The 11,286-nt window shown below is 42.7% G+C and overlaps 1 protein-coding gene across 1 annotated transcript; it reads right to left on the reverse strand.

Annotated features, from left to right (window-relative positions):
• Positions 1 to 203: 203 nt before the first annotated feature.
• Positions 204 to 8,860, reverse strand: LOC127664068 (interferon-inducible GTPase 1-like). Its single transcript, XM_052155956.1, has 2 exons — positions 8,679 to 8,860; positions 204 to 1,873 (listed from the first exon to the last, which is right to left on the reverse strand). The coding sequence occupies exon 2, from the start codon at positions 1,850 to 1,852 to the stop codon at positions 620 to 622; it is 1,233 nt and encodes a 410-aa protein (XP_052011916.1). The 5' UTR covers positions 1,853 to 1,873; positions 8,679 to 8,860; the 3' UTR covers positions 204 to 619.
• Between the last annotated feature and the right edge of the window lie 2,426 nt (positions 8,861 to 11,286).

Below are 11,286 nucleotides of genomic sequence, written 5' to 3' on the forward strand. Positions count from 1 at the left end.
AGCAGGATAGGTAAAGTTCAGGTGAATGTGCATATATGTTTGTGTGTGTGTCTGTGAGTGTCTGTACCTGTCTGTGTATGACTGTGTGTGTGTGCCTGTTTGTGTGTGTTCCAATGTGTGTATACCTGTGTGTCTATGTGTCTCTGTGTTTGTGTGTACATGTATGTGTGGTGTGTGTGTGCATGTATGTGTGCATGTGCCTGTGTGTGTTTGTGTGTGTGTGTGTGTCTGTGTGTGTGTCTGTGTGTGTATTTGGGAGTCAGAAAGGGAGGTATGAGAGAGAATATGAGTTAGTAAGAGGATTCTGCTATAATTCAGGCCCTTGAGCATTATCTTCAGGTATCTCATGCGGTTAGGAGATTGGATAATGACTCTAGTGTTAACTGTTAGACATGGTTATGGTCAGTGGCTGTGTGTGACTTGAATTTGAACTTATATGTTTTTTTTTTTATTGTCTTTGTTTTTTGAGGTAGGTTCTCACCATGTAGCTCTAGCAGGAATTCGGAATGTAGACTAACTAGGGTGGTTCAAACTCACACACATGTGCCTGCCTCTGCCTCCTGAGTGGAGTCCTGGGGTTAAAGTGTTCACCTCTAAGCTTGGCCTAAACTAGTCTGAACTAGTTTCTTGAGTGTGTCTTTCTAAGGAGAACTTTGGCATCTTCAGCCACTGTGTCAAGGAGAAGAAGTTGTAAGTAAAAGGCTTTCCTAAAGTAAAGACCTGTTGCCAGGAGCCGATCATTGGCTGAAACAGATTTCTCTATATATTTTACAAACATTCCTTCTAATGTTTTTCTGTTCTTAGTTTCCAACAAATAAGGAGATTTAGTGATTTTTTTCAGTTGTTCAACAGGCACTTGGGAATCCTTTGCCATGAACTCCAGGGTTGCATCATCTACTCCCAAGAGAACTCGATAGTGGTTTAAACTAGTCTTTAACTTCTCCACATCACTGTCCTTGAGGATGCCCACTGCAGGAATAGACGTCAAAACTCCATCTTTGAAGGCTTCTAGCCAGATAAACTGCTGTATAGAGTTGCATTTTCTTTCAATGACTGCCTCCGTAATATTAGGCAAGGAAAACATAATATTCCGATGTGTGTGAGTAGACAGTTTGTTTTTCAGCATGACCTTCAGGATTGGGAAATCATAGTCAGAAACATTTTTGTTTGAGATCAGGAAGATTGGTGGCACATCAAGGTCATTCTTCTTAAACATATTCACACAATGGCTTCGGATATGCTGCAGGAAGGCTTCTCTGCCAAAGGTGTCTTTGCATTGCTTTTCATTTTCTAGATCTATGTCCACCTTAGTTCTCACAAAGTAGAAATCCTTCTTCATGATGCTGACTGCTTTGGCGAGGTCTATATCATTTTTCCTAAAGCGTGTGGCCGAAATAATAATGAAGAAGTCATACTCACAGAACTTTACTTTCTCCAGATAATCTTTCGGTGGGAAATTTGTCGTTCCAATACCAGGCAGGTCCCAAATAACCACATTTGGAATGTTGGGGTGTCTGTATGGAGTTCTCCTCATGGTTGTCTCCACTACCCCAACTGGAGCTGCAGTTTCCTCTTCATGTCCAACCCCCCTGAAGACATTGATGAAACTGGACTTGCCCGTTCCAGACTCTCCTATCACAGCGACATTGAGTGGGGCACTAGCAAGTTCTCTTAATGCATAAGTAATTGTATCATTTACTTGCTGAAGGTCTCCTAGTGTCAGGTATAACTCAACTGACGTGATGGTTTCCTGAGAAATGATTTTGTTTTCTGCCTTAAACTTCTGAAAATATCCAGTGAAGCTAGAGCACAAGGCTTCCCTCCTAGATGTGCCAGAGAACAGCTGACCCATGACACTGAGTGAACAAAAGGCCTGAAAGGAAAAAGGGAGAGTAAGTTTCAGGAGCCTGATGCCAGGGGAACACCTTTGTGCTTTGCTCTCTCTAAAGCACCGTGTCATCCGGAATGACGCCTGTTACATTCTGATGTGGACTAGTTCTTACATATTTCTACTTGCTCTCTGTCAAGACCTTTTTGGCACCTATCCCCATGGGACTGAAAACTTCTGAGAATTATATAAAGCTTCTTTATCCTTAAAGACAATGTTAGAACCCATTTATTCAATGTAACAGTTCTGTGTGCTTGAGCTATTATTTCGCTCTGTTTTATTTTAGTATTTTACTTTATGAAAATTATCTACCTGTACACTGGAGAGTATCTCAGTTGGTAGAATGCTTTGAGCATGAAGAAGGCCCTGGGCTCAATGCCCAATAATGTATAAACATGTTTGGATGTGCACAAATATACATAGCTATAAACTTATAGAATTAGCTACATGTCAGTCCACATCCAGACTCTGTGTTCTTTTGTCCTTTTTGAGTAGTTTTTTTTTTTAAATGGAGAATGAGAGAAATGGGTTTGGTGCAGGGTTGTGGTGGTGGGAGTCATTAAGCGGGTCACCTGCATGGCCTCAACTTCAGTTCCTGCCTCCAGGTTCCCACCTTGGCTTTCCTCGATGGACTGTGACCTAGTATATGTAATCCAAGTCAATCCCTTCCTCCTAAATTTGTTTTTGGTCAGTGTTTTATTGCATCAGTAGAAATAACACTAGCACAGAATATAGTTCCAAACCCCTTCAGCAAAGTAGCAGGATACAATATCAGCATGAAAATCAGTAGCTATTCTACATGCAGTCCAGTTTGGATATGAGGTAAATTCCAGTTACGTTCTTCACAGGATAGAAAAACCACTCCTAACATTCACACAGATTGACAGCAGACGTGTAAGAAACCAGGGCCATCCTGAATAAAGAAGCCATTGTGGATATATCATAATGCCAGTGGGCAATGTAGATTGAAATGACAATGACAAGAAGTGATATTGAACTGCCCAAGTCATCAAGGCACCAACCCACCCACAGAAATTCAGGTCAAGGAACTGGATAGATGACCCAGAAATAAACCCAATCATGGAATATCTGACAGAGGCCTCAAAAAATATACACAGGAGAAAAGGCTGTATCTTCTACAAATGATGCTGGGAAAGCTGGATACTCTCACATGGAAGTGGGTAAACATTTCTTTTTGTACTTTGTTTGGAACACACCATGATAGTTGTTTAGGGCAGTAGAACTAATTTGCATTCCTTTACTCCCTCTTCCCTCATCCTCTCCAACATTTGTTTGACTTTACCATTGATGATTGAAAGCTATTTTTCCTGGGGGGTGAGATGGACTCTCAATGCAGTTTGTGTTTAAAAGTTGTCTGTATTTAATTTATTAATTTACTTGAGAGTGATAGCATATCTGTAGTCTTGTATGGTTGTGTGCACAGAGACCAGAAGAAGTCATTGACTTTCCTCTGCCTTCACTCTGTGTCTATTCCTCTCAACAGGCTTTCCCTGAATCTGGGGCTCACTCCTAAGCTGGAGGCAAGCAAATCTGTGAAAGCCTCTTATTTATGGATATACTCAGGGCTAGTGTTACAGGTATTTGCTGGTTTGCTCAGCTTGTTACATGCTTGATGTGATGTGAACTCCGGTCATCACAATTATGGAGCAAGCTCTCTTAACCACTGAGCAATCTCTCTAGATCCTAAATGTAGTTTGTGATTTGCCTTTTCCTGGGATTTTTTTTCTTTTCAGAGACAGGGTTTCTCTGTATAGTCCTGGCTGTCTTGGAACTCACTCTATAGACCAGGCTGGCCTTGAACTCAGAAATCCAGCTACCTCTGCCTCTCGAGTGTGGAGATTAAAGGCATGTGCCACCACTGTCCAGCTGGACTAAAGATTTTGGACATTATTGTCATTGGGCATTTTTGCTGCTTTCAAGGACTATATCAAGGTCTTTTTTTTTGTTTATTTACTCCTTATAGATGATATTTAATATATTTGTGTTTAAAATAGTATGTCTTCTATTCATTTTGGGTACTCACACCTCAATGGATGAATCTAATCCAATTGGTTACCCATAAACACATGTACCTAAAAGCCACATTTAATATATTCAGTAGGTTGCATGATATATATACTTATGTTTGTATATTCAACAATAATTAAAGACAGTTTGAATTAGGGAGGGCACAGAATGAGTTTGAAAGGGGAAAGGGGGTAGAAATGATATAAATCCATTAGTCATGTATGAAATTTTAAATAACTTCAAATTTAAAAAGAAGGTTCCTTGATGAGGAGTGGGATCTCTATTTGTCCATGGTTATAAAAAGAGAGGCTATAATAACGTAGGAAAAATGCAGCATTAGATTCTTCTCTAGTGTCCATCTATGATGTCTTCATTATGAATAGTTGTCTAGGTTTACAGTGCCAGGCATGAATTCCTCTCTATGCAATGGGCCTTAAATTTAGTTAAATATCTCTGATGACCCACAATATAAAGTGCCACCATCGCACCATTGAGGACATCTTACTTGGCTGGTCATTGTGCTTGATAGGCTCTAGGGCTGTGTGGAGATGGTTTTCTGAAAAATGCTGTTTGAAGCTTGCCTTTAGAAATCAAACCTTCACCCAAACTGTAACCAAGTTAATAATGTGCTTTGGGACATTAAGAACTACATACTCATTCCTCTTACATGCTGAGTATACAACTGGCTCAGAATTAGCTGTCCTTTAAGAAAAACAGTGCAACCTAAAATCATACTATGATTTGTACACGCTGATGGGTGTCAAAACATTACTGGCTCTCCATTACGATTCCTGCAGCAGCTCACACACTGGATGAGTGTGTGTGTGGTGGTTTGAATATGATTGGCCCATAAGGAGTGGTACTGTTAGGAGGTGTGGCCTTTTTGGAGGAAGTGTGTCACTGTGGGGGTGGGCTTTGGAGGTTTCTTCCTATGCTCAGGTTCCATCCATTGTGGAAGCGATCATCTTCCTAGCTTCCTGGAAGTTAGTCTTTTCCTGGTTTCCCAGAAAGTTAACTCAGCTTAGGTTGAGATTTCCCTGGGACATCTCTCTGGTTTCATGATCCTGTACCAGGTGATCCCCTGCTTGAGTCAAGCTTCGTGATGGTTGACTCTGACCTTTCAGGCACAAATTCTTGATCTACTTCAACTTCTTCATCTACTTCTCTTCTAACTTTGCAGGTGAGGCCACAGGTTTTCTATCTCTCATGGAAAGGCCTTTTAATTAGCCCAGATCTCTCTTTCTCTCTCTTTTAAACTTTTCTTTTTCTATAATGTGGGATTTACCATTATTAGTTAAGGGAACAGCAAATTCCTGCTGTCACTCTGGGGCCTCCTCTTTCTGTCTCATCCATATGAAATCAGTAAGCAGAGTTAAGCTCTATTTCTCAATCCATTCACAATTCATCACTCTTCCTACATTATCTTCTTCAAGACTTCCTCAGTCCCAGCTTCAACATCACTATGTTTTCTTTGGTTGGTTTGTAACTACATCTGCGTTTTTGTGTTGATACTAAAGTCATGTCATGTTAAGTCAGTCCTGAGAGACACCATAAGGATCACCATTTTATCCAGGGAAAGTTCACTGAGTGTACAGTGTACATGCTACATACAACATAACCTTTGAATTTTATTATTGCTGGGGTCACTCAGTTCTGAATTTGAGCCATCCTGTCATCGTAGTGCTTTTCTCTACTCAGGACTTTGTAATTAGGTACAGCTTCCATGTCCTTGTCACTGTCCCCTAGTAGCCACATGGCTATTGACTTAATCACCTTTCTCTAGGCTCTGCTTTGATTATGCAGACTTTGAGATTTATATTCACTTTGAGAAATTGTACCTTCTTCTATCATTCACCATCCTTTCCTTGTCTTCTGATCTCTCCACAGCACTGGCTATGCTAGTTTATTATGATGGAATAGATGGGGGAAATGAGGAAACCACTTATTTTATTGTGAACATTTGTGACTGTTCTGTAATTTTACCTGGTATGTAGCAAATTGGAATCCTACCACATTCATAGAGTGGATGCCAAGATTCTCAGGAGAATTAAAAAATCCCTACCTGTGGTGATTTGAATATACTTGGCCCAGGGGGAGGAACTATGAGTAGGTATGGCCTTGTTGGAGTAGGTTTGGCCTTGTTGGAGTAGGTGTGGCCTTGTTGGAGTAGGTGTGGCCTCGTTGGAGGAGTAGTGTCACTGTGGGGGTGGGCTTTGAGACCCTCCTTCTAGATGTCTCAGAGATATTCATAGTCTTCTCCTGGTTCTCTACAGAATAAGCTGTAGAACTTTCAGCTTCTTTAGTACCATGTCTGCCTGGACACTACTGTGCTTCCTCCCTTGATGATAATGGACTGACATCTGAACCCTTATGCCACCCCCAATTAAATGTTGTCCTTTACAAGAGTAGTCTTGGTCATGGAGTCTCTTCACAGCAATGGAAATTCCAACTAAGATACCACCCTAATACAAAACAGAGATCTCCATAGACTCATGAAGAATCACTGTGTATATGAACCTGCACAAACACACACAGAGTGGAGGCACAGGCAGAGTCTTTTCTCTCTCTCACCTACATGTCAAGGTACACAGCTGTCTGGGAAGCCAGAACTATGGAACTCTCTTCAACCTGACTGCAGACACAGGTCCATACATTCCAAATGAGAGACTGCCACCCATAGACTCACAACCAGACTTCAGTATTTGCTCAAAAGTTAAGAAAAATTATGGGTGAGATTGAAAACCTTTGCAGACTTTCCAAACCCCATGGATTAATACTTTGCTGCTGTCACCCACATGATTATCACACCCCAACAAAACCTTCAATAACTTCCTTCTTAGTTTTTACCAGTATCCAGCACTCAGATATCTTCTCAATACATGTGCATCAGGGTAGGAAAAACAAAACATTGTGATAGGCAGTGTGAAGTATATGTTGTCATTAAAGTCAAGATTGAATATGCAATCTGCTCTGCAAATGGTCCATAAAGACATGTTCATACTGTAGACAGAATGAGTTTTCAATGAAGTAGCAGTGAAGAACATGGCTAATGGGAACATGTGGGTCCCTGTTGGTAGTTTTCACTTAGGGTAATGTTACCTCTCCATTGACTTTTAGGAACCTCTGAAGAACTTTTGTATGGCCCAGCTGGAAAGCCATAGCTAGCTGACTGTGCTTACTACACAGAGACACCAGATTTTGTTTAACACCCAATAATGTTCAAGACAGAAACACTCCATGCTCCTTCCCCAATCATCCTGACTCCCCACTCACATTCCGAAGTCTTAGCAGACTGGAATGCCAGGATTAAAAACTCTGGTTTTTGGAGTGAACAATTCCTTGATCAGGCCATTGGGAGGCACAGTCCTGGGGTCAACTGTGCAGGACCCAGAGACAATTAAGGAGCAAATTGCTTTTAGAGCCCTGTAAGACCTGCTTGTGTAACCGTTTAACAATTATGCCAACTGTTCTACTCAAACCCAAGGAAAACAGAGACATGTGAAGGATTCCATCCAGTGTGTCTGGCTGTATGCTGAGGGCCAAACCTGGGGCCTATTCAGAGTCTTCCTCTAAATGGTGACTTTTTCCTCATACCAGTCACTATAGACTGGTAGATGTGGGGATGACAGAGCTTAGGAAGAGGTGAAGCACACAGCAGACCATTTTCACTGAGTGCTGCCTGAGCAGCTCATTGCTGATGACCCATGAGATGGGCAACCACAGCAGACTGGGCTCAGAGTGATGTGTGAGCTTCAGAGCTGGAGAGAAGAGTGAGGCACAAGGAACGGAGTAGAGTTCTCTGCTGAAGTTGTAGTGTAAGGTGCCTTGCCTGTGGCAGGGAAGACATGAGTAAAGACAATGTTCTGAAAGAGAAGATTATAGATTAAATAAATTAGCACTGTAGCCCAATGAAATAACTGAGCACCATAGCCAGATTCAATAAGTTAGCACCATAGCCTTATGTACTGTTGAAAGGGCCAATCACCTACAGGACACAGACAGAATGTCCCTGAAGGTACACAGCTGTTCTTGCCTCTTCAGTTTTCCCCTCTCATTCAGTTCTAGCTCCTGGTTTTGTGATGCAGACTCCAGTGTAATAGCAATGTGCAAGGTCTTCCTACTGAAAACGAACACAAGAGACCAGAAGGTGGCGACAAAGGCAGCATTACAAAAGGAAGTCTGGCTAAATGATCGCTGCCAGCTCACCCAGACACAGCATGTGTTCCTTACAGATGCAGAGAAGAGCCTTAGCACTCATGCTTTGCAATAAAGAAAACCACAATGAACACAATTCCCAGAGACACAGAGCTCCACAGCCAACTACAGCAGAAGCACCATGCTGAGAGTCCTCTTCTCCATAGGCCAGAGGTCCTCAGGAAAGGTAGGAATGAAATAGTTGACCCCGAGCTAGGAAGCATGAGTGTGAGGTACAACAAACCTCATACACACTGCAGAGACCTTCTGCTCCATGAAACCTTCATTACAGCCATTTCAGGGAGAGGACTAAGAAGCAAGCAAATCAATTGGATAAATTTAACCAAAACCAACATCCAGATCCTTCTCTTAGGTCTACCTCAGTTTGAATGATGTGAGCAAAGACCATTCATAAGCCAGTTCTATCTAACTCTCATTTCCTCTCTCTTCCAAGCTGAGGAATCCCACTGTCTGGGCATGTTCCTAAGTGTCTTCTTACCTATCTGTTCTTTAGAGAAAACAGATGGCGAGGGTTAGAGGTTAGATCTGAATGCTCCTGCCCACTTACCAGAAACTCCTGTGTCCAGTGGATTCACACACTGTAGGTCCACTGCAGGAAGCACCCTCCTGTGTGTGCTCTAGTCTCTTCCCATGAAACCCACTCCTGCTTCCTCTGTGGCTCAGGTCAGTTCCAGGACTCACACACCTTTCTGGCTTCTGCCCCTCCCCTCACAGTGTGTGTTGGCCAATCATGGAAGAACATAGATCTAGTTGCTTTTAGAATCTCCTGCATTTCCAAGAAGAGGAAAGTGAAAATAAAACTTACGGCAGGTTTTCATTCTAGTATCACTTCTAATGTATGAATTCAATGTAATCCTTATCAAATTCTAAACCTTTTCACAGAACTTGAAAGAACTCTTTTCAGCCATATGGAAACACAACAAACAAACAAGCAAGCAAAACAGACAAACAAACAAAAAACCTTGTAGCTAAAAAACAATTCTGAACTAAAAACCAAAAAACCTTCTGGAGGTGTCACCATCCTTGGTTTCAATTGTCCTACAAAGCTATAGCACAGAAATAAAAACCCAAAGAAACAGACATAAGACCCCAGCATGGTACTGGCACAAAAACAGACACATTGATCATTGGAGTAGAGTTGAAATTCAACAATTAATAAATGGGACTTCATAAAACTGGAAATTTTCATAAGGCAAATGACACTGTCAATTGAACAGAGCTGCAGCTTACAGAATGGGACAAGGTGTTCACTAACTATCACTAACTACACATCCAATAGAGGGCTAATGTCCACAATATATAAGGAACTCAAACAACCAAACCAAACCAAACCAGACCAGACCAGATCAGACCAGACCAGACCAGACCAGACCAGACCAGACCAGACCAGACCAAACCAAACCAAACCAAACCAAACCAAACCAAACCAAAGCACACCAAACCAAAAACCAAAACCAAAAATCCTGGACACCAAGAAAGCAAATAGCTCAATTAGAAAATGGGGTACAAGTCTAAACATGGAATTATAAATAGAGCATAGTTAAGTGGCTGAGGAACACTTAAAAATGTCTAACATCTTTAATTATAATTGAAATGCAGATCAAATTAAATAAAAAGTACTGTCAGTGTTGGTGTGTTGCACAGGACAATGGATGGAAGAAAAAGAACCTCTCTAGGATGAATTTAGCCTTCGCAGCAGTGGGAGAATCGGGCTCTGAAGAACTGAACCCCAATAGCTTTCATGAAGCTCTTTTTATTGTTACACAAAAGACACCTTTAGTCAAGCTACAATCCTAAGATCCACAGAGGCTAGGTATAGGGACAGCAAGGATAGACAGACAGACAGACTTCCCTAGGGAGAGAAAATATAATACATATTTGTAGATAGATGGAAAGAAACAAGTGTGTGTGTGTGTGTGTGTGTGTGTGTGTGTATGTGTGGCTAGAACAGGACAATCTACTCATGAAAGGGATTTTTTTACTTAAATAAAGGAACTTTACTCAAGGCCCAGAAACAGAGGCAAGCCCGAACAAGCCCTGGAATGCCCTGGAATGCAGAGCCCACCCTCATGGCTGTTAAGACATTCCAGGAACTAACAGGTCGTAAAGATAAGAGAGCTACCTCCGCAGAGTCTGGGACCATCTGGGCTCTTCCCCCCCCCCCCCTTGTAACAGATAAGCTTCTCGCCCTTCCCCATCACCTACGCACCGACCTGCATGTACTACCCGCTGATGTATTTGTATGAGTTACCCAATCTTGTAAAAGCACGCGAAACCCCCTCACCTTTCCTATAAAACCCCCAGTTTTTGAGTCTCGGGGTCGGCCCCTCTGTCTTTTGCACAAGACACATGTCGACCCGGAGCTCTGCCATTAAAGCTACCTTGTGTGTTTGCAGCAAGTTGGTCTCTCATGCTTCTTTGGGTGTGTGCCGATCCGGGACACGAGTGGGGTCCCTCGTTTGGGGGTCCTACATTGTGGGGACTCGCCCTGGGATCCCTGCAGCACCCAGGAACCCCGAAGGTCCCTTGGAGGTACGTTCACGTGAGTTTGAGTGTTTGAGTGCAGCGCCGCAGCATCTGTGTGTCTCTGGTTTCGGTTTGTGTACATTAGGGCAGACGAGGAACCCTGCTCTTGCAGCTGCCGTTGCGGCCTGTGAGGACCCAGTGGCTGCGATAAGGGGACTCCCATAAATTTTTTGATTGACACAGGTGCGGAATATTCGGTACTACAAGCTCCTCTGGGTAAGACTAAAAATAAAAAAACACTAGTAGTCGGGGCCACGGGACAAAAATCTTACCCGTGGACCACCTCTCGGACAGTGGACTTGGGAAAGAGTGTAGTGTCTCACTTGTTTCTGGTCATTCCCGAGTGCCCCATACCTATACTGGGACGGGATTTGCTCACAAAGTTAAAGGCACAAATAACCTTTACCTCCTCTGGGCCAGCTCTGGGGAGCTGTTCCCCCCCAAGCATTGGAACTATCTTTGCAATTAGGAGAAGAGTATAGGATTTATCAAAAGAGGTTAAAGGCTACCGCCCCTGAGGGGCTAAAGGACTGGCTTGATCAGTTTCCCCTGGCTTGGGCTGAAACAGGGGGGATGGGAATGGCAAGACAGGCCCCTCCAATAGTGGTAGAGCTCAAGTCTGGGGCCAC

Source organism: Apodemus sylvaticus, chromosome 13, assembly GCF_947179515.1.
Source record: "Apodemus sylvaticus chromosome 13, mApoSyl1.1, whole genome shotgun sequence".
Classification (NCBI taxonomy): domain Eukaryota; kingdom Metazoa; phylum Chordata; class Mammalia; order Rodentia; family Muridae; genus Apodemus; species Apodemus sylvaticus.

Coding starts and splice junctions, on each gene's coding strand:
- LOC127664068 (XM_052155956.1), bottom strand. CDS start 1,852: ATGGGTCAGCTGTTCTCTGGCACATCTAGGAGGGAAGCCTTGTGCTCT.